Source organism: Salvelinus namaycush, chromosome 1 (assembly GCF_016432855.1).
Source record: "Salvelinus namaycush isolate Seneca chromosome 1, SaNama_1.0, whole genome shotgun sequence".
NCBI classification, from domain to species: Eukaryota; Metazoa; Chordata; class Actinopteri; order Salmoniformes; family Salmonidae; genus Salvelinus; species Salvelinus namaycush.
The window spans coordinates 17,218,900-17,242,600 of NC_052307.1; the positions used below are offsets into that span (position 1 = coordinate 17,218,900).

Here is a 23,701-nt window from a genome sequence, read left to right on the forward strand (position 1 = left end):
AAGTGCAAATCAATCCCAGAACAGCAAAGGACCTTCTGAGGATGCTGGAGGAAACAGGTACAAAATTATCTATATCCACAGTTTCCTGAGGGTGTGTGATGAAAGAAATAAAAGCTGAAAAATCATTTACTATTATTCTGACATTTAACCTTAAAATAAAGTGGTGATCCTAACTGACAGGGAATTTTCTACTAGGATTATATGTCAGGAATTGTGAAAAACTGAGTTTAAATGTATTTGGCTAAGGTGTATGTAAACTTCCGACTTAATGTTTTTTCAAGATGAGGAGAGAATCGTCCAGCCCATTGGGTCTCTCACTACACCCCCACATGCCATGTCTTGAAACATGCAGACAGAAGGATTAGAAGTACATATATATTAATACTTCTGACAGCCAACTTTCTAGCACCACCAACAACTTCCAGACTTCTTAGCATTCCCAGAAAGCATGGATTATTGAGTCATTATTAGTTTTACACTTGAGGCATGACTCTGCCATTGTGCTATAGAATTTGTGAATTTTGTCTTGTATAATAAATTCTATACATTAGTTTATACCGGATGAAGTGTAAATTTACAGTACCAGTCAAAAGTTGACACCTGTAATGAATACGCCAGGAGAAAGAGGTGTAGATTCACGCGCAGAGCGCGGCAGATGTTTGCACAACCTCAGGTTCCCCTCCGACATCCAACGGAGACTGGAGGATGAAGAGGACTGTGGGTGACCGGTTTTAACAGAGACACATGGAAGGATGAGGAGATTTTATACTGACGGGGTAACTGGAGGCGATACGTGACAGGGTTGATGCGATGGGTCATCTTGAAGGGACCAATGAAGCGAGGACAGACATTTTTGCAGGTGAAGCGGATGTCTCTGGTAGAGAGCCACACATGCTGTCCGGGGTGAAGGAGTGGCGTTGGTCAGCAGCGTCTGTCAGCAAAGCGTTTCTGGGTATTAGAGGCTTCCTGCAGATGCCGTTGAGCGGTCTCCCATACCCGCTCACTACGCCAAAGCCAGTTGTTGACAGCTGGGACAGTACCAGGCTCTGCAGCCCAGGGGGGGGGGGGGGAATTGGTAACCAAGGACACACTGAAACAGATTAAGGCAGAGGGATGAGTGCATGAGTGAGTTCTGAGCGTATTCGGCCCAGGCCATATACTGACTCCAGTCATTTGGAGAGGCAGAACATTGTTGGAGGAAGTACTTCCCTATTTCTTGGTTCAGGCGTTCCGTTGGTCTGGGGGTGGTACCCGGAGGAGAGGCTGAGGGCGACCACCATTCGGTCACAGAAGGCTCACCATACCCGGGAGACAAACTTGGGCCCGCGGTCAGAGACATTGTCCTCCGTAACCCCATACAGATGGAACACACACTACGCCAATTCCATGGCATTAGGTAGATGAAGAGGAACCAGACGACACATTTTTGAAGAAAAAAAGGTCTACTATGACAAGGATGGAGGTGTTACCAGAAGATTCAGGAAGGTCTGTGATGAAGTCAACAGCTGTGTGGGACCAGGATCTGTGAGGGATTGGCAAAGGTTGAAGCTTCCCAGAAGGGAGATGAAAAGGGCTTTTGATTTGGGCGCAGACTGGACAGGAGTACATAATCCCTTACGTTGGATGCCAGTGAGGACCACCAGAACTTCCGGGCTAGAAGTTCGGTGGTTCGTGTAATGCCCGGATGTCTTGACCCCAAGGACGTGTGACACATTGCATCAGTTGGGGTCTAACAGCTGCTGGTACGTAACTCTTCCCAGCTTGTGTCTCAGGAGGAGCCGGGTCTGAGGTTAGGGCTTCTTGTTTGGCAGAGTGAACCTCCCACTGTACCGGTCCCATAATGCAAGAGGAAGGAAGAATGGGTGTAGGGTCTGATTTACTGGTCGGAAGGTCAGATGGCGGGAGAGAGCATCAACTTTTACGTTTCTTTCCAGGGAAGTAAGTAACATGATAATGGAAGCGTGTGAAGAGAGCCCAGCGGGCTTGTCTGGAGTTTAACCCCTTGGCCCCTCTGATATAGTCCAGATTATGATGATCGGTTAGGATGAGAACAGGATGTTGCACACCCTCCAACCAGTGTGCGCCACTCCGAGGGCCAGCTTGATGGTGGAGTTCTCGGTTTCCCACATCGTAATTGCTCTCAGTGGGGGAATAACTTTCTGGAGAAGGCACAGGGATGTGATTTGGGAGGTGTTACCACCCACCGGGAGAGTATGGCTCCTACTCCTACTTCAGAGGCATCCATCTCCAGGGTGAAAGGAAGGGTCGGATCAGGTTGGCGAAGGACAGGAGCTGAGGTGAAGAGGCGTTTCAAGTTGTTGAACGCAGTCAGGGCGATATCAGTCCATTGAAGGGTCCGGGTCTTTTGGCTGGTAAGGGCATTGAGGGGAGCGGCCGTAGAACTGAAGTTCCGAATGAACCGGCAATAGAAGTTGGAGAACCCAATGAAACGTTGGAGTTCCTTAACGGTGGTGGGTTTGGGCCAGTTACTGATGGCGGTGACTTTGCTCTCATCCATGCTGACCCCTCTAGGTGTCAGTACGATGCCGAGGAAGTATACCGAGGTTACATGGAAGGCACTCTTTTCAGTCTTCACAAAGGTTATGGTCAAGGAGCCGATGAAGAACCTTTGGCACATGCTGTTTGTGTTCCTTCAGGAAGTAGGAGTAAATCAGGATGTCATCAATGTAGACAATGAGAACGCGGTTGATCATATCTTGGGAAACCTCATTCATAAAGGATTGTAAGACGGCGAGTGCGTTCGTAAGGACGTAGGGCATGACCAGGTATTCGTAATGCCCTCGAGCGGTGATAAAGGCCGTCTTCCATTCGGTCGCCTTCACGTATATGGACAAGGTTATATGTACATCGCAGGTCGAGTTTAGTATAGATGTTGGCGCGGCCCACTTGTTAAAGGGTTGCTGGGATCAGAGGAAGAGGGAAACGGTTCTTGACCGTGACGTCATTCAGAGAACGATAATCAATAGAGACCACCGTCCTTTTTTCCAACAAAGAAGAAGCTGGACGCAGCCGGGGAAGAAGGATGAATGAAACCGCTTGAATGATTCATCAACGTAGTTCTCCATTGCCTCATTTTCCAGGATAGATGGGGGTAAACACGGCCCTTCGGTGGGGACACTCCAGGGAGTAAGTCAATAGCACAGTCTCCTGGGCGATGCGGTGGCAGAGTGGAGGCCTTGGTTTTGCTGAAGACATTGCTGTACTGGGCGTATTCAGATGGTATGGTGGGTGGCACTGCCGAGGCAGATTACTCAATAGTGGTGGCTCTGCAGGGTAGGCTGAGACAACTGGAGAAGCAGGTAGAAGACCAGGACAGTAGTTCACCTTGTTGCCACAAGATGGCAGGGTCATGACGACAAAGCCAGGGGTGTCTGAGAATGAGTGGCTGTTGGGGAATGAGAGTTCCATGAGTGTGGAAAACTCCAATCTGGAGGGTGACGCTCTGTGTCAGGTGCGCAATGAGGCCCGTGCCCATTGTCTGCCTGCCCAGGGTGTTAATCCTGCATGGCAGCGGGGGGACCCTTCTCATCTCTCCGTTGGGGGGGGGGGGGGGGGGGGGGGGGGGCTCACAGGGCAATGGCTGAGTAGATGATCTTTCCCTCCACAGTATAGGCAGAGCCCTTCTTGGATCCACTTTTGATGTTTGATACACGGGAGAGGAGCATGGCCCAACTACATGGGCACTGGAAGACTCGGACGGGATGACGTAATCATGGACAGAAAAGGTTTCGGGTTCCTGGGTGGCAGAGTTCTTCGGCGGTCGGCGATGAGGTGGTCAATGGAGATACGAATGTATTGATTTAAATCCAGAAGGTCACCTCTACAGGCCAGCGCCACCTGAAGTTCCCTGTTGAGCCCTCTTTGGTAGATGGTAAGAAAAGCAGCCTCAGTCCATCGAGGGCATACACGGCAGCTGAATTACGTCCTTGTTGAAGTTCTATGAGGAGGTCTCCTATAGGACGACTGGAGGGAGAGTACTGGAGGGAGAGTGATCGAATACCTTTTTGAAGAGGGTGTGGAAATGGTTCTCGGATCCGAGTTCTGTGCTGTTGGCAGTCCATATGGCGGTGCCCCAATACAGGACTTTGCCTGTGAGTAGAGACACAACACAATCCATCCTGCTCTTGTCGGTGGCGAAGTTAGTGGGGTTGTGCTCAATGTATTTGTTGCATTGCATCAGAAATCCCTAACATTTCCCAGGCAAACCGTCATATTTTCCAGGCATGGGTATGAACGAAGGAGGGCTATGGGTTACAATACCTGGCATTGGAGGTGTAGGGATAGGCTGGCGGAGAAGATGGCAAATTTACTCCACAAGTTCCTCTTGCTGGGTTAGGCTCCGCTGTCGCTCCGCTGAATCCATTCCGTTTTTAGGTGAGGTATTCTGTAATGAATACTAAAGATCAAACACAGGTAGGCAGTCAAAAACAAACAATAACTCACAACCATACAAACAGAAAGAACTGAACTAAATAGGGAGCTAATGAGACCAGGTGAGAAACGAACACAGGTGAAATCAATTAACAAAAATGAAAGACAGGGCTAGGTTCCAGAACACAAAGAAACAGGGCTACGTTCAAGAACACAAAGAAAAAGAACACAAGGTTGACTAAGAAATGAAAATGTTGTTTTCTACATTGTAGAATAATAGTGAAGACATCAAAACTATGAAATAACACATATGGAATCATGTAGTAACCTAAAAAGTGTTAAACAAATCAAAATAGATTTTAGATTTTAGATTCTTCAAAGTAGCCACCTTTGCCTTGTTGACAGCTTTGCACACTCTTGGCATGGAAGATATCCACACCTGCAGAGTGCGTTACGCGACTAAATAAGGTACATTTGAATACCAAATACTGAGAAGTGCGTAGGAAAGGCGTGTGTAGGAAAGGCATAAATTCATAAATCTGAATTGTCCCCTTAGTGCATAAGAACCTATTATAAACATGGCCCCAGGAATAACCAGTCTAGTAGTTGACCCTTTATTGGAACCCTGGGCTTGCCTATGATATATGTCCAGGGATGAGCCAGGACAGCCTTAGGCTAAGACTAGCTCTACCATGCTTTCGGAGCCCTGGTGTTTAACCCTGGTCAAACCCTAACCTAGAACAGTCCAGTGTAAATAAGAACCATATACCGAGCCAAGAGGCCACCATTCTAAAAGTAGACCTCCCATTGTCTTGAATGAGGCCGATCATAATTGTGTAACATTTTTAAACCATACTGTAACCCTGAGTGTTTACCACCGCATTACCTACCGATTCCTTTCATACATTTCTATGGATTTGCCCCTTCAGATCAGAGCTGTCTCTACACTTGCTCACCCTGGTTTGTTATTCTTAATAACTCCATAGTTTAATCCATACAATGAGCTCTGTGGACTAGAACTAAGTGAGAGACAAAGGGTTGATCACATTGCGGAGGCAGTCAGGGAAATGGGATGAGTGGTGGGGGGGTGTCTTGTTCCCCAGAGAGTATGACAGCTATTTTGCTAATTAACAACTGTTATTTCAACCACCAAAATGATCTCTGCTGTAACAGACATTGTTGGAGTCTCTCCTATGACCACACACAGGCGAATACATTAGAAATGTGGGTAGGTCATGAGCTTTAAAGAAATGTCTAAACTGTCTGCCGGAGTCTGAGGTACAGTAGCAGATAACACTCACTACTCCGGACCACACAAGCTCCCGTCCCGATGGGGGTTCAAGCCCCCATATCGGCCACTTCAGTCCATGCCCCTCTTAACCTTGTATCTCCCTCTCTCCATTTCCGGATGTCTTTCAAATAAAATAAAGACAAAATGCTCCTAAACTGCCATGCTTGTACATCTGCAATTCAGAGAGCATGAGTGTTTCTCTGGCTGTTGGCCAATGTGAGTGTTTGTTATAAGATCAAGTTGCATATCCCGACGTGCCTCTCAGTGGCATTTTAGCATGTAAATCTTGTAAATCTTGGTGGGCCAAACTCAACATTTTTGTTTTGGATGCATGCCAGCAAAGCCACAGTATATGAATTGCACTATGAAGGTGACAAACTGTTAGGGTCTATATAAAGCTGTCCCAACAGCAGAGCTTCATTTTAAGCACCATGGATTGAATTCTTACCCCGCTACACCTGGCTATCAGCGGAGCCTTATCTGGCAGTGAAACAGTTAATTCAGCCTCATTTGCAACCTTAAAAAACATAGCTGATATGGCTGACTTGCTTAAACATATGGGGTTTCTACTGACAATTGAGATGTACAAACTATGTACCATGGCATAAGGGAGCAATGATCCGTAATTTTGCTTAAGACATTAATGAGTGAGCTGAGACGGACATAGTAAATATAACTATTTGTTCAGCACTTTTGAAATGTACAGAGACAGATTTCAGAACATGGGGCGTTCTTACAGTATTCTACCTGTACACCAAGTCAGAACTGTATGATAAATAAAGGGGGCATATAAGCAGACAATGAAAGCTCTTACAATATTTGATGATGACATTTCTTTAAAACAAGCTATAGGCTACATGTGCACCACCAAGTGAGAACAGTAAGCTAAATTACAGTATGTGGGGGAACCAGCTTAATACACAACATACACATAGTATTACTTTCTTAGCTACAGTATACATATCTCCCTGGAATAATACATAGTTTATGCAGAAGCATACAAGACATTTTTGGACTCACAGTTGTTCTGTGCTCACTTGAAAAGGAAGGTGGTGCGGCAGTCCTTCTTGTGGGCAAATTTTGTCATAAAACTTTGTCATCAAAGTCTGGTATTCTCTAGATGTATGGTGCTTTCAACTGGGAACTCTGGAAAAAAACAAGGTCAAATCATGACGTCAGTGATCTCCAGCTCGGAGCTCTAGAAAGAGGCCAGAGTTCCCGACTTGGAATTCCAAGTTGGATGACGGTTCAAAACGTTTTTTCCCAGCCAGAGATATTTTTTTTCAGAGTTCACAGTGGTCTTGAATTTCCCAGTTCCGAGTTTCCAGTTGTTTTGAACGCGGCAGAAGTAATACTGTCTTGACCAGCATGGCCAATGTATTCAACCTTTTCTGGCCCATGATGTTGCATGTGAATGTTTATCCTTTTAAGCTTGGAAAAGAGACCCTTAAACCCAGACGTGGACCAGAACGAATAGCAGGCAAGGGAAGCGAAATAGGGATTGCTTTGCAATGCTTGCAGTTAGCCACTGATTCCTTACAAACCACTCATTGTTGAATTTGCGATTTCCAACTTGTTGTATAATGTTCATGTCCAATGGCCGATGAGCACTGATACATTTTTATCTATACAGTGCCTTTGGAAAGTATTCAGACCCCTTGACTTTTTCCACATTTTGTTACGTTACAGCCTTATTCTAAAATCGATTAAATCATTGTTTTTCCTCATCAATCCACACACAATACCGCATAATGACAAAGGGAAAACAGGTTTTTAGAAATGTTAGCACATTTGTTTTTACATGTTTGCAAAATGTATTTACATTGGTATTCAGACCCTTTGCTATGAGATTCGAAATTGAGCTCAGGTGCATCCTGTTTCCATTGATCATCCTTGAGATGTTTCTACAACTTCACTGGAGTCCTCCTGTGGTAAATAATGTAAGAAAAAACACATAAAAAAACAAAATACTGCAAAGTTTCCTATGAGCTAGAAGCACGGCAGCCCTCTCTGTAGGCGCCATCTTATTACATTGTCAGAGCAAACACCAAGTCATGAGGTCGAAAGAATTGTTCATAGAGCTCTGAGACAGCATTGTGTCGAGGCACAAATCTGGGGAAGTTTACCAAAACACTTACGCAGCATTGAAGGTCCCCAAGAACACAGTGGCCTCCATCATTCTTAAATGGAAGAAGTTTGGAACCACCAAGACTCTTCCTAGAAATGAGCAATCGGGGAAAAAGGGCCTTGGTCAGGGAGGTGACCAAGAACTTGATGGTCACTATGACAGAGCTCTACAGTTTCTCTGTGGAAATGGGAGAACCTTCCAGAAGGACAACCATCTCCGCAGCACTCCACCAATCAGGCCTTTATGGTGGAGTGGCCAGACGGAAGCCACTTCTCAGTAAAAGGCACATGACTGCCGGCTTGGAGTTTGCTAAAAGGCACCTAAAGACTCTCAGACCATGAGAAACAACATTTACATTTAAGTCATTTAGCAGACGCTCTTATCCAGAGCGACTTACAAGTTGGTGCATTCACCTTATGATATCCAGTGGAACAACCACTTTACAATAGTGCATCTAACTCTTTTAAGGGGGGGGGGGGGGTTAGAAGGATTACTTTATCCTATCCTAGGTATTCCTTAAAGAGGTGGTGTTTCAGGTGTTTCCGGAAGGTGGTGATTGACTCCGCTGACCTGGCGTCGTGGGGGAGTTTGTTCCACCATTGGGGTGCCAGAGCAGCGAACAGTTTTGACTGGGCTGAGCGGGAGCTGTACTTCCTCAGAGGTAGGGAGGCGAGCAGGCCAGAGGTGGATGAACGCAGTGCCCTTGTTTGGGTGTAGGGCCTGATCAGAGCCTGAAGGTACGGAGGTGCCGTTCCCCTCACAGCTCCGTAGGCAAGCACCATGGTCTTGTAGCGGATGCGAGCTTCAACTGGAAGCCAGTGGAGAGAGCGGAGGAGCGGGGTGACGTGAGAGAACTTGGGAAGGTTGAACACCAGACGGGCTGCGGCGTTCTGGATGAGTTGTAGGGGTTTAATGGCACAGGCAGGGAGCCCAGCCAACAGCGAGTTGCAGTAGTCCAGACGGGAGATGACAAGTGCCTGGATTAGGACCTGCGCCGCTTCCTGTGTGAGGCAGGGTCGTACTCTGCGAATGTTGTAGAGCATGAACCTACAGGAACGGGTCACCAGACCAGAACAAGATGCTCTGGTCTGATGAAACCAAGATTAAACTCTTTGGCCTGAATGACAAGTGTCACGTCTGGAGGAAACCTGGCACCATTGCTACGGTGAAGCATGGTGGTGGCAGCATCCGTAATGGGTCTGCGGTCAAACGACCAGCCCTCATCACTGTCAAACGCTCCCTAAAACACTTCTGCAAACAGGCCTTTCTAATTGACCTGGCCAGGGTATCCTGGAATGACATTGACCTCATCCCGTCAGTAGAGGATGCCTGGTTATTCTTTAAAAGTGCTTTCCTCACCATCTTAAATAAGCATGCTCCAATCAAAAAATGTAGAACTAGGAATAGATATAGCCCTTGGTTCACTCCAGACCTGTCTGCCCTTAACCAGCACAAAAACATCCTGTGGCGTACTGCATTAGCATCGAATAGCCCCATGATATGCTACTTTTTAGGGAAGTTAGGAACCAATATGCACAGGCAGTTACGAAAGCTTTTTCAAACAGAAATTTGCATCCTGTAGTACAAACTCAATTAAGTTCTGGGACACTGTAAAGTCCATGGAGAATAAAAGCACCTCCTCCCAGCTGCCCACTGCACTGAGGCTAGGAAACACTGTCACTACCGATAAATCCACAATAATTGAGAATTTCAAAAAGCATTTTTCTATGGCTGGCCATGCTTTCCACCTGGCTACCCCTACCCCGGTCAACAGCCCTGCGCTCCCCACAGCAACGCGCCCAAACTTCCCCCACTTCTCCTTCACCCAAATCCAGATAGCTGATGTTCTGAAAGAGCTGCAAAATCTGGACCCCTACAAATCAGCCGGGCTAGACAATCTGGACCCTCTCTTTCTAAATGATCTGCCCAAATTATTGCAACCCCTATTACTAGCCTGTTCAACCTCTCTTTCGTATCGTCTGAGATTCCCATAGATTGGAACGCTGCCGCGGTCATCCCCCTCTTCAAAGGGGGAGACACTCTAGACCCAAACTGCTACAGACCTATATCTATTCTACCCTGCCTTTCTAAGGTCTTTGAAAGCCAAGTTAACAAACAGATTACCGACCATTTCAAATCTCACCGTACCTTCTCCACTATGCAATCTGGTTTCAGAGCTGGTCATGGGTGCACCTCAGCCACGCTCAAGGTCCTAAATGATATCATAACCGCCATCGATAAGAGACATTACTGTGCAGCTGTATTCATCGACCTGGCTAAGGTTTCAACTCTGTCAATCACAACATTCTTATTGGCAGACTTAACAGCCTTGGTTTCTCAAATGATTGCCTCGCTTGGTTCACCAACTACTTCTCCGATAGAGTTCAGTGTGTCAAATCGGAGGGCCTGTTGTCAGGACCTCTGGCAGTCTCTATGGGGGTGCCACAGGGTTCAATTCTCGGGCCGACTCTCTTCTCTGTATACATCAATGATGTCGCTCTTGCTGCTGGTGATTCTTTGATCCACCTCTACGCAGACGACACCATTCTGTGTAACTCTGGCCCTTCGTAGGACACTCTGTTAACTAACCTCCAGATGAGCTTCAATGCCATACAACTCTCCTTCCATGGCCTCCAACTGCTCTTAAATGCAAGTAAAACTAAATGCATGCTCTTCAACCGATCGCTGCCCGCACCTGCCCGCCCGTCCAGCATCACTACTCTGGACGCTTCTGACTTAGAATATGTGGACAACTACAAATACCTAGGTGTCTGGTTAGACTGTAAACTCTCCTTCCAGACTCACATTAAACATCTCCAATCCAAAATTAAATCTAGAATCGGCTTCCTATTTCGCAACAAAACATCCTTCACTCATGCTGCCAAACATACCCTCGTAAAACGGACCATCCTACCGATCCTCGACTTCGGCGATGTCATTTACAAAATAGCCTCCAACACTCTACTCAACAAATTGGATGCAGTCTATCACAGTGCCATCTGTTTTGTCACCAAAGCCCCATATACTACCCACCACTGCGACCTGTATGAGCTCGTTGGCTGGCCCTCGCTTCATACTCATCGCAAAACCCACTGGCTCCAGGTCATCTACAAGTCTCTGCTAGGTAAAGCCCCGCCTTATCACAGCTCACTGGTCACCATAGCAGCACCCAGCCGTAGCACGCGCTCCAGCAGGTATATGTCACTGGTCACCCCCAAAGCCAATTCTTCCTTTGGCCGCCTCTCCTTCCAGTTCTCTGCTGCCAATGACTGGAACGAACTGCAAAAATCTCTGAAGCTGGAGACTCTTACCTCCCTCACTAGCTTTAAGCACCAGCTGTCAGAGCAGCTCACAGATCACTGCACCTGTACAAAGCTCATCTGTAAATAGCCCATCCAATCTACCTCATCCCCATACTGTATTTAATTCTTTATTTTGCTTCTTTGCACCCCAGTATCTCAACTTGCACATTCATCTTTTGCACATCCTACCATTCCAGTGTTTAGTTGTTATATTGTAATTACTTTGCCACCATGGCCTATTTATTTCCTTACCTCTTTTATCCTACCTCATTTGCACATGCTGTATATAGATCTTTCTACTGTATTATTGATTGTATGTTTGTTTATTCAACATGTAACTCTGTGTTGTTGTATGTGTCGAACTGCTTTGCTTTATCTTGGCCAGGTCGCAGTAGCAAATGAGAACTTGTTCTCAACTTGCCTACCTGGTTAAATAAAGATGAAATATATATATATTTTTAATCATGCCGTGGGGATGTTTTTTCAGTGTCAGGGACTGGGAGGCTGGTCAGGATCAAGGCAAAGATGAACGGAACAAAGTATAGAGAGATTCTTGATGAAAACCTGCTCCAGAGCGATCAGGTCCTCAGACTGGGGGACAAGTTTCTGGCCAAGTTTCTGAATGTCCTTGAGTGCTCCTGCCAGAGCCATGACTTGAACCGATCGAACATCTCTGGAGAGACCTGAAAATAGCTGTGCAGCAACGCTCCCCATCCAACCTGACAGAGCTTGAGAGGATCTGCATAGAAGAATGGGAGAAACTCCCCAAATACAGGTGTGCCAAGCTTGTAGCGTCATACCCAAGAAGACTCGATGCTGTAATCGCTACCAAAGGTGCTTCAACAACGTACTGAGTAAAGGGTCTGAATACTTATGTAAATGTGATATTTCAGTTTTCATTTTTTATAAATTAGCAAACATTTCTAAAAACCTGTTTTTTGCTTTGTCATTTAGGGGTATTGTGTGTACATTGATGACAAAAAATGATTTAATCCATTTTAGAATAAGGCTGTAACGTAACAAACTGTGGAAAAAGTCAAGAGGTCTGAATACTTTCTGAAGGCACTGTAATTTTTCTTCATATGACAAGGATTGAAAATATTTGCCAGTAGATTGTCAACGTGATTCATGACAATGACTGCTTGTCTAGCTTGCTTTTGAAAGTATGATGTTGACATGATCAGTCCAATCAAAGCTACGGTAGATATAACGTGAATTTACATCATTTTAACCTTTATTTAACTAGGCAAGACAGTTAAGAACAAATTCTTATTTACAATGACGGCCTAACAAAAGGCAAACGTCCTCCTGCGGGAATGGGGGCTGGGATTTAAAAAAGTAAATAAAAATATATAAATATAGGACCCAACACACATCACGACAAGAGAGACAACACAACACTACATAAAGAGAGACCTAAGACAACAACATAGCAAAGCAGCAACACATGACAACACAGCATGGTAGCAACACAACATGACAACAACATGGTAGAAATACAACATGGTAGCAGCACAAAACATGGTACAAACATTATTGGGCACGGTCAACAGCACAAAGGGCAAGAAGGTAGAGACAACATCACGCAAAGCAGTTCAATGGCATTGAGTCTTCTTGGATGGGCATTTCTAATGTAAATCTATGGCATCACTCAAGGGGGCTTGAACTTTCAAGCTCTCCCTGTAGATTTTGCGGTGACGTAGTGTCCCCATGATTGGCAGAACACTGAGCCAATCACGGCGCAACTAGAGAAGATTACCAAACCCTACACTCTGTATTTTCCACTGGCTACCCTCCACCACAGAAAGCACTGAGCTAGGCTGAAACACCTACATTTTGGAGCTGCCTTACTCAAGAAAGCAAAAAGGAGACCATGTTTGTATTCGGCTTTATTAACTCAATTTTTTTAAACAATGTTTGCAAACTGATATGTGACATGTATTAATGCCAAAATAACATGCAAAACAGGCAACAACAAGAAAAACGTTTTTTGTTTTTTTTGCCAAACAGGTCGCCACTGGTGCCTCTATACTGAGGCCTGAGGAATGTGGTTAAAACTCACTTAGGGTCAAATGTTTGAGAGCCTTTCTTTGTCCAAATTGAATGAAAGTATTTTTTTCTGATATGTTCACCTTGAAAGTGGTCTAAAGTTGAGTTGAGTCCATTCTTCATTCCAATCATGCTCATTAGTTTCTCATATGGCTCATATACTGTAACAGGATCTATCATGTAAGAGATGGCATGGAGCCTTAACATGAAACCAGTTCAAATTTGAATTAATTTAATTGATTTATAAATTACTTGAGCTTATACAACTGTATTCAATCTGGGTAGCCTAGTGATTAGAGGAATTGGGCCAGTAACCGAAAGGTTGCTGGATCGAATCCCCGAGCTGATAAGGTAAAAATCTATCATTCTACTCCTGAACAAGGCAGTTAACACACTTTTCCCAGTAGGCCGTCATTGTAAGTAAGAATTTGTTCTTAACTGACTTGCCTAGTTAAATAAAGGTTAAAAAAAAAACTCCACAGTCTGAGTTTTGTAAAACTCCACAGTCTGAGTTTTGTAAAACTCCACAGTCTGAGTTTTGTAAAACCACTTGTTTTGGTAAACAGTTGAGGGATGGGGCAGGAGAGATGTAACCACTCAAATTCATAGACGGAGCTTTGGATGCAAGGACTAATCAACCATGAGATGCTTTGAAGCTATACAATGTTTGTTTACAATTACATATTTACAAACAATGGAGTAAAACAAGTTTATTTTGGTTTCAGTTGGGTTTAGGCAGTTATGCTAAGCTTATGAGGCAAGTTACATTCTTCAAGAATCAGTCTTTGTAAACAGTGTATAGCTTAGAAATGTGTTTAAAATGATACTTTTTTATCTCAATCTATGAATTTGAAAGTGGCCACATATCTCCAGTCCCATCCCACAGCTTTGTACCAAACCAAGTGGGTAGGGCTGCCGTTTGGCTGAAACACGAATTAAGGATTGTACCTTTAATTCTGGAGAGAATGCCAGTGATTGTGACCAAAATAAAACAAAAACAAACTAATAATAACCACATACACAAACTTCCATCAGTTTTTATTCTCAGTCGCACTTTTCATATGCTAAATTAAGACAAAAAAGACTAACAAATGAAAAAATGTAATTTTCACAAGACACGTGTTAACAGGCATCATTAATATCGGATTTCAAAAAGGGGTGTATTGTCGTCTGAATAAAGACATGTCTCTTAAATGGCTTCACTGCTGTGACATCTGTGGAATTCTTCTGGGAACATATACTGGCAATCAAGTTACAATAATGTAAGAAACAATTCTCATTCAAACACATAGTCATGGCTTTTCAGTGATAGTTTTATCTCATAAAATAGAACATCACAGCATCAAAATTTGAATTTTACAGACGTGTCTTATCTTTCATATTAACCTCTGAAAGAAGTCTGGTAGAATACAAAGACTGTGTCTAATATTTTTTTTTAAATATATATTTTTTTAAAGGTGGTGCTCCTCGATCTCAGAGTATCACTGGCAACTACTTACAGTAGGAAGGGGAAAGGAGAGAGAAAGTGAGAAAGAGATCTCTTAAAACCCCGGAGTTACAGATGAAGAGGGGGGGTGGAAGAGTGCGTTGAGTAGTAATGAACCCTGAGTGAACGCTGCATAGTGCCCAAGTCTCTGATCACTTATATAAAACAACACTTGCTCTATCCCTCCCTAAGCATTTAGTTGAATTAATAACTACAGATAAGGATATTAATAAAAGGCATTTGTAATTATGTTTCACTTGATGAAGGTGGAAGGACCAATCACTGTCCCTAATAGTTAAAATAATACTGGGAATGGCCCTGTACCAATACTGTTTTCCAATAGGCATAGATATTGTAACATTACATGCATATTGAGATATCATAAAAATGCTAAGGTTACATATAGAATAGGTTTATCTTAAATATCTACAATAGGATATAACATACTTCAACTAAAATCTTAACAACTTCTAGGGAAATATCAATCCATTTGATGACCAATGAGGAAATGGATGTGAACAAATCCTTGGTTATGGCTACTTATACTAATACTATTGCACACTTTGTACCGGCTTAACTCTGTCTTGACTCTTCACAGCTAGGAACTGTGTTTGTGTTTACAGTGGTAATGACGCCACTGCCAGGTAAAGATGTTGTGTTCAGTCTGTATAGTAAATATGTTTTGGTGTCTGAGTATCCATGGTTTCTGTGCGTTATGATGATGTGGGCAAGGTGTTGCCCAGTCAAGCCAGTTGTAGCCTTATTGTAGTTGGTGCCGTATGGCTTAACGGACAGGACGGATCTAGAGGCGTGACGAGACACTGATCCTGTAGGGGCGGGGCTTCATGGTGAGCCCAAAGTCGGTACTGAGGTCCAGCTCCTGTCCCGGAACATTCTCGATACACAGCCGATGGAGCAGTGTGGTCAGGAATACAAACATCTCCAACCGAGCGAACCCATCACCCAGGCAACGCCTTTTCCCCATCCCGAAGATCATGACCTTCTCTGTCAGGTCTTTGTTGAGCAGTCCCTCTTTACCCAGGAAGCGCTCGGGGCGGAACACGTCCGGGTCACCCCACAGATCTCTACAAATGAGGAAAATGACAGCCAACCATTCACAACCACAACAAAGTTGTGTTCATTAGAGCACACAAAGGAAAACGTTTCGTAACTTGGAAACAAAAATGAGCAGAGTCCAGATAGTCAGTCCCTCACTTTAGTCCCTCCCTGCTGGTTGGTGCCTAGTGAACATGACCAAGACCAGTTGAACACTCAAACACATGCAAATATATTGTGAGAGAGCTGACATCTCCAAAAGGTAATGTCACCTCCTCAGTGTTGGTGAGTAGTGAACTACATGTAGTTCAACTAGTAATATAGCTACATTTTGCTTCATCTTGGTGGTAGTTGAACTCAATTCAAATCTAGGTAGTGTTTTCAGTAGTTAATTACTTGTTTGCCATGTAGTGGTGTAGCTATAACTACTGGAACTACACACTACTTTTAAAAAAGGGGGGGGGGGGATTAGGCAAGAATTTTCTTTCTTTTTCGGCATCAGACCTGTTAAATTCTCACTTCAAATATAGTTTTTTTGTTTAATAGGCTAAATTACACAATCTGTTAACATCTAAAATCAGATAAAATCTGACTCCAGAGTGATCTGTTCTTACAATTTGTAGTCTATGACATTTCAGATTTAGATATGATAATTCTTCACAAAGTAGTTTGGATGTAGTGAACTACTTTTCCAAAGTAACTTCAGTTAAGTAAACTATATGTTTCTTAAGGGTAGCTTTACTGTAGCTTAACCTCTTCCATTCTGAAGTAATTGGTAACTTGGCCAGCTATACTTTCAAAGTAACTTCCCCAACACTGCACAAAGGACTAAAATGTAACATAAATTGAGATGTGTGCTTTAAAACATATACAGATAACACTCACATGTCATGATTAACCTGATACTGATTGATGAAGACACAGGTGTCCTTTGGAATGAAGTATCCATTGAGTGTGATGTTTTGTGTGGTGCTTAAGGGAAGAAAAGCATGGGGGAAAAATACTATGTAAATCTCAACTTTCCCAGAGATAACGCTTTGACCTGAACATGCTAACAGACAGGCACCATGCAGATGTAAATATTACAAATTGTTACTGTGACTGTTATCAGAGCCTCACCAGTGTGGTATGGTGAAAGGGACATAGGATGTGTGACGGAACACCTCGTATAAGAAGGACTCGGTAAAAGGCATCCTGGGCTTGTCTTCAAACCGAGGTAGTCTGGATGGGCCAATGTGGTCGTCTGAACCAGAGAAAGGCAAAAACATACAGTCACAATCAAAATACCTCGGTGAAGAAAGTGACAAGAAAAGAATGTACCTGAAAGTGAAAATAGAGAGAAAAGGATCAGCGACATTACAGAGGCAATCAGAACAAGTGAGACCCAGGAAGAAAGAAAGACGATTGGATTATTGCCATCTAGTCTTACATTTCCATTCGCAAGTAAGGGGATGATTTGTGTGGCGTGATTCTCGTATGGTGCAATACCCCTGCGTGTGATCCCCTTTGTTCCTGTCAGAGTAGACTGTCCAAGTATCCAACATCTCTCTCTCTTTTCTCTCTCTGTCTCTGTGAATGAATCGTGCTTACTGAACAGACTGTACCAGTTTTCTCAGCCCACTTCAAAAATTGCTCCGGCGTTGGCGAATTCATGACCTTTTGCGTGTTACCATGGCGAGCAATGGTCTCTAGCCATTGAGGACGGAATGGGGGGTAGGGTGGGGGGACGCGTCTCTCAAAGATTAGATCATTGTGTGGAACTGCACAGACGGCCTATCAAACTGGCAAACTGGCTGGTACTGTAGGAGACTCTGCTCATTAGGATGTGCTGTTTGACAACACAGGAAGTACTTTCATTCATAAAACTCCTGAACTCTCACCTATTTTTATAAAACAAAGTGATTATTCTTAACAAGTAAAGCAGACACACAAGCAGGCGTACAAAGAGACTAAGTATAAGGAGACAAGAAGTCCATTTAGCGCTACAAGGGCAGACAGTACAGTATTACAGTTTTCTATAGGAAAAGTACTGTTCAGTCATACAGGAAGAAGTATTACTACACAGGATGTACAGTACCAATCTCCTGGTGTATTTTGACCTGGATGTCAGGAAACTTGATGAGGTATAAGAGGCTCCACTGTAAACCAGCTATGATGGTATCGAATCCTGTAATGTAAAAAAAACTCATATGTAACGTTAGTTACAATCGTCGTTATCACCGTCGTATCTATGCTATGAACGCCAACTTAATGAAGTTGCTCTAGAGTTGGTCTGTTCAAACGTATTGTTCAACCCATCACTGCTGGGAATGGTGATCCTCCAGAAGAAAAATACATCTGGATTTGGAAATCGAGTCTCAGCAAACATACTACAGCCACAGCCCTGAAATCGCCATAATACCAAGGTCTGTTTATAAACTTCTTGTAAAGAATTAACGTACTGTGTAATAGCCTAGTGTTAATATGCTGTTTATAAGCAGAGCTTCAAATCATTTGTTGCCAAACTTCTCTGTTCCATCTCTCTCACCTGCTCCAAAGATGTCGATGACAGTGTGTATGATCTGGGAGTTGGACAGCACTGCGGTGTCTTCATCCTCTTGCCGCTCCTCACAGAGGGCAATCAGAGCATCTGTGATGTCACGTATACAGTCCTGGAAACACACACATCATCACAGCTTTAGTTAACACTTTACTTTACACTCTACTTAATACCTGCAGCTGTATTTGTATTTGTATTTATTAGGGATCCCCATTATCGCCAGCAGCATACCACCCTGCATACTTCCCTGCATTGCTTCTGAAGCTAAGCAGGGTTGGTCCTGGTCAGTCCCTGGATGGGAGACCAAATGCTGTTGGAAGTGGTGTTGGAGGGCCAGTAGGAGGCACTCTTTCCTCTGGTCTAAAAAAAAAATCCCAATCCCAAAGTGTAGGGTGCTGTCTTTCAGATGGGATGTTAAACGGGTGTCCGTCATTAAAGATCCCATGGCACTTAATGTAAGAGTAGGGGTGTTAACCCTGGTGTCCTGGCTAAATTCCCAATCTGGCCCTCAAACCATCATGGTCACCCAATAATCCCCAGTTTACAATTGGCTCATTCATCCCCCTCCTCTCCCCTGTAACTATTCCCCAGGTCGTTGCTGTAAATGAGAACATGTTCTCAGTCAACTTACCTGGTAAAATAATGGATAAAAAAAAAAAATCTGCTGCCAAGGCAGATAAAACACCACTATATTTCTGCAATACAAAATGTATAATACTACTGTGTTGAGTGTGTATGCTAGCACTTGTGTGTGAATTCTTGTGTGTGTCTCTTCACAGTCCCCGCTGTTCCATAAGGTGTATTTTTATCTGATTCTACTGCTTGCATCAGTTACCTGATGTGGAATAGAGTTCCATGTAGTTATAGCTCTATGTAGTACTGTGCGCATTCCATAGTCTGTTCTGGACCTGGGGGTTGTGAAGAAATCTCTGGTGACATGTCTTGTGGGATATGCATGGGTGTCCGAGCTGTGTTCTAGTAGTGTAAACAGCTCAGTGCATTCAGCTCGTCAACACTTCTTACAAAAACAAATAGTGATGAAGTCAATCTCTCCTCCACTTTGAGCCATGAGAGATTGACATATATATATAATTAATGTTAGCCGCCTGTGTACTTTTAAGGGCCAGCCGTGATGCCCTGTGGTGAGCCAATTGTAATTTTCCAAAGTCCCTCTTTGTGGCACCTGACCACATGACTGAACAGTAGACAAAACTTGCACCCGTAGGACCTGCCTTGTTGATAGTGTTGTTAAGAAGGCAGAGCAGCGCTTTATTATGGACAGACCTTTCCCCATTTCAGCTACTGTTGCACCAATATGTTTTGAACATGACAGTTTAATGCTGTAATGCTTTAAAATGTATTAAAAGCACGTACAGTACCAGTCAAAAGTTTGGACACACCTACTCATTCAAGGGTTTTTCTTTATGCTTACTATTTTCTACATTGTAGAACAGTAGTGAAGACATCAAAACTATGAAATAAAACATATGGAATCATATAGTAACCAAAAAAGTGTTGAACAAATCAAAATATATTTTAGATTTTAGATTCTTCAAAGTAACCACCCTTTGTTTGATGACAGCTTTGCACACTCTTGTCATTCTCTCAACCAGCTTCACCTGGAATGCTTTTCCAACAGTCTTGAAGTTCCCGCATATGCTGAGCACTTGTTGGCTGCTTTTTCTTCACTCTGGGGTCCAACTCATCCCAAACCATCTCAATTGGGTTGGGGTCGGGTGATTGTGGAGGCCAGGTCATCTCATGCAGCACTCCATCACTCACCTTCTTGGTGAAATAGCCTTTACACAGCCTGGAGGTGTGTTGGTTCATTGTCCTGTTAAAAAACAATTGATAGTCCCATTAAGCACAAACCAGATGGGATGGCATATCACTGTAGAATGCTGTGGTAGCCATGCTGGTTAAGTGTGCCTTGAATTCTAAATAAATCACAGACAGTGTCACCAGCAAAGCACCCCCACACCATCACACCTCCTCCTCCATGCTTCACGGTGGGAACTACACATCATCTGTTCACCTACTCAAAGACGCGCCGGTTGGAACCAAATATCTCAAATTTGGATTTCCTCCGGTCTAATGTCCATTGCTCGGGTTTCTTGGCCCAAGTAAGTCTCTTCTCCTTATTGGTCTCCTTTAGTAGTGGTTTCTTTGCAGAAATACTGACCATGAAGGCCTGATTTACGCAGTCTTCTCTGAACAGTTGATGTTGAGATATGTCTGTTACTTGAACTCTGTGAAACATTTATTTGGGCTGCAATTTCTGAGGCTGGTAACTCTAATGAACTTATCGTCTGCAACTCTGAATCTTCCTTTCCTGTGGCGGTCCTCATGAGAGCAAGTTTCATTACAGTGCTTGATGGTTTTTGCGACTGCACTTGAAGAAAGTATCAAAGTTGTTGACATTTTCCGAATTGAGTGACCTTCATGTCTTCAAGTAATGATGGACTGTCGTTTCCCTTTACTTATTTGAGCTGTTCTTGCCATAATAAGGACTTGGTCTTTTACCAAATAGGGCTATCTTCTGTATACCACGCCTACATTGTCACAACACAACTGATTGTCTCAAACGCATTAAGGAAATAAATTACACAAATTAACTTTTAACAAGGCACACCTGTTAATTGAAATGCATTCCAGGTGACTACCTCATGAAGCTGTTTGAGAGAACCACAAGAGTGTGCAAAGCTGTCATCAAGGCAAAGGGTGGCTACTTTGAAGAATAGAAAATATATTTTGATTTGTTTAACACTTTTTTGGTTACTGCAAGATTCCATATGTGTTATTTCATAGTTTTTGTGTCTTTGCTATTATTCTGCAATGTAGAAAATAGTAAAAATGAAGAAAAACCCTTGAATGAGTAGGTGTGTCCAAACTTGTGGCTGGTACTGTATGAGCCTTTATAATGTCTAATAATAAGGCTTATATGTTTTGTCTCTCTAAGTAAGCCTATACATGTGGCTAGTCCTAACCTAGCCACTCCAGGTTATATCTGTGTCATATTCCAAATACTGATTTCAAATTAAATGTAATCCTTTCAAATTCACAAAACCCTCATACACAACCCGCCAATCAAATGTACCATCAAATTGTGAGAGTGAGACTGACAGTAAATGACAGCATCTTCTAGAAAACATGTGAGCCTGGGTCTTCCACCAGATTGATAATTCCTCATTAAAGAGTGCGTGCGAGCATTTTAGCCCCTGCGCAAGAACAAAGTTTCACTTTAGCCTCACCCGATATATATAAGCCTGGTCTGGCCTGTCCTCCTACCTAGAGTATAGATCTCTTATATTGTAGCTCAACTATTTCAATATTTCAAATAACTACCTGTTCAATGTATTCCCTACTGTAATATACAACCTGTTATATGTAACCTAAAATCACAAGCAAAAACATGCTTTCCAAAAAGGAACTTTCCTTTCTACCTAATCTACCTCTGCTCATGCTATATCTCCCTCACTCTATCCCATCTCTTCCTTTTTTCCCCCCCTGCATTATTCCTTCTCTCTCTGTCTATCCCTCTGGCACTGAAACAGATCCCTCAATGACTGGCTGGTTTTCTGTGCCTCTGTACCAGAATCTGATTGCACAGATCATATCTTTCTAACAGTTTACTTATCTACCAAATTCAGCCTAAATGTCATATGAAAATAGAGATTTCTCTACAAGTTGATGTCTGCAAAAACGATTACCGTCAACTTTCTGTTTCAGTGAATACACATTACAGAATATACGCCTCTAGGCAATAGTTTTAATAGCACATGTATCAACATATCTTACCTCTGTCTCAAGCTGTAACAGTAGAACGGTTGAATGTCAATTGGATATCTTATCATACATTGCAATATTATCATACCGTCTGCTTTCAGGGTCTGTTAATTAAACACCAAACAGAAGAAAACTGAAACAGGGAGGGACTACGTGGACTTGTCCCAAAAAGGACTAATTTTAAATTTTCCACTGAAAAACTTTATAAAACGTTTTCTGTGGCATGCTCTAATTTGCATGACCCAGGTGTGGCTCAAACCTTGTCAAAGGTCTCCAGGTGCTCCTCAATGTTGTGTTCCATGAAGCTGTTCATTCTCCTGATGTGCTGGACCATCTTACGCAGGGACGGGCTCGGCAGGTAGCGGAACACAGGGAAGAAGTCGGCCATGTTGCCTGCAGCGAAGATCCGCATCACCTCGGTGTTGATGTGCACAATAGTGAGGAACTCCTTGTCATTGTAGTCATACCTCTTCCCGAAACACAGAGCACACACCACATTGGCCACCGACATAACCAGCGGGACCACAGGGTCCAGACCTAGCCCCTCGCTCGCCTCTGATCGCTCCCAAATGGCCTCCACCATCCCAGCTGCCTCAGCGCACACGTGCTCCTCTAGCAGACAGGTGGTGTCGGGACCCCGCGGCTCTGCCTGCGAGAAGGAGCGTAGGGCGTTCTTGCAGAGCTTCTTGTGGAGCACCCAGGCGGGGCCATACTTCTCACTGAAGGTCATGCTGGTGCCATTGGCCACGGCAGAGAAGGTGAAGAGGTCAGGGCGTCCAGCGAAAGCCTCACCCTGCCGAACCAGCGCCTGCCTAATGGTGGCATAGCCGCTAAGCACCACCACAACAAGGGAGCCCATACGCATCTGGAAGACGTCTCCGTACTGCAGCCGGAGCTGCGTCAGTGACAGGTGGATCTGGTCGCCCATCTGGAACAGGTTACCCACCAGGGGCCAGGGGGTCGGCCCCGGTGGCAGGGTGCCTTTGGGGTGTCCCGCACCCTCTCGCTTGCGGCCCCTGAGAGCCACTAGAAGCAGGGTGAGGGTACAGAGAGCCATGGTGACTCCGGAGAGGGACATACTGAGGCCATCCTTGGGGAATATCCCAAATGTCAGCCTCATATTGCCGTCTGAGAGCTCCCTAGCCAGGACAGAAGCACTAAGACACAAACTAGAATCTGGAAGAGAGAGTGAAAACAAATACTTTATCACTTTCATAAACATGAAAGAAAAAGAAAGAAAGATAATCTGTTCAGAATAGTCCTGTATGAGAACACAACTGTTTAGGTTTTTATTTCACAGAAATAAGAATCTATGATTTTATGGCAATAAGAAAATAAAGTGGTATCTCCCAATGAACTACCAACATGTAGCCTACTTTTGTTTAACAAGTAGTCAATGCATAAATTTGATGACAACCAAAAGACAATGATATGTTACTCACCAGACGCGAGCAGTGAAAGTTCTCTTAAGTTGGAGACTGTCTAATGAGTGCAGTTTGACCTACTGCAATGCAAATTGCCGGGGGACGCAAAACTGGATACACTTTGCAAGAGGACTGGCGCTAGGCAGGGCCAAGTACCACGAGAGGCAGCGACAAGATCAGCCTATTTAAGCAGACACTGCAAACTGGTGAGCATTCAATTGAACAACTTCATAGAGCTTGATCTAGCA

At 43.9% G+C, this 23,701-nt stretch overlaps 1 protein-coding gene across 1 annotated transcript; it reads right to left on the bottom strand.

Moving 5' to 3' along the window:
• Positions 1–15,450: 15,450 nt before the first annotated feature.
• Positions 15,451–23,149, bottom strand: LOC120050678 (cytochrome P450 1A1-like). Its single transcript, XM_038997257.1, has 6 exons — positions 22,289–23,149; positions 18,232–18,355; positions 17,782–17,871; positions 16,824–16,947; positions 16,590–16,676; positions 15,451–15,733 (listed from the first exon to the last, which is right to left on the bottom strand). Exons 1-6 carry the CDS (start codon positions 23,147–23,149, stop codon positions 15,451–15,453), a joined length of 1,569 nt encoding a protein of 522 aa, XP_038853185.1.
• Between the last annotated feature and the right edge of the window lie 552 nt (positions 23,150–23,701).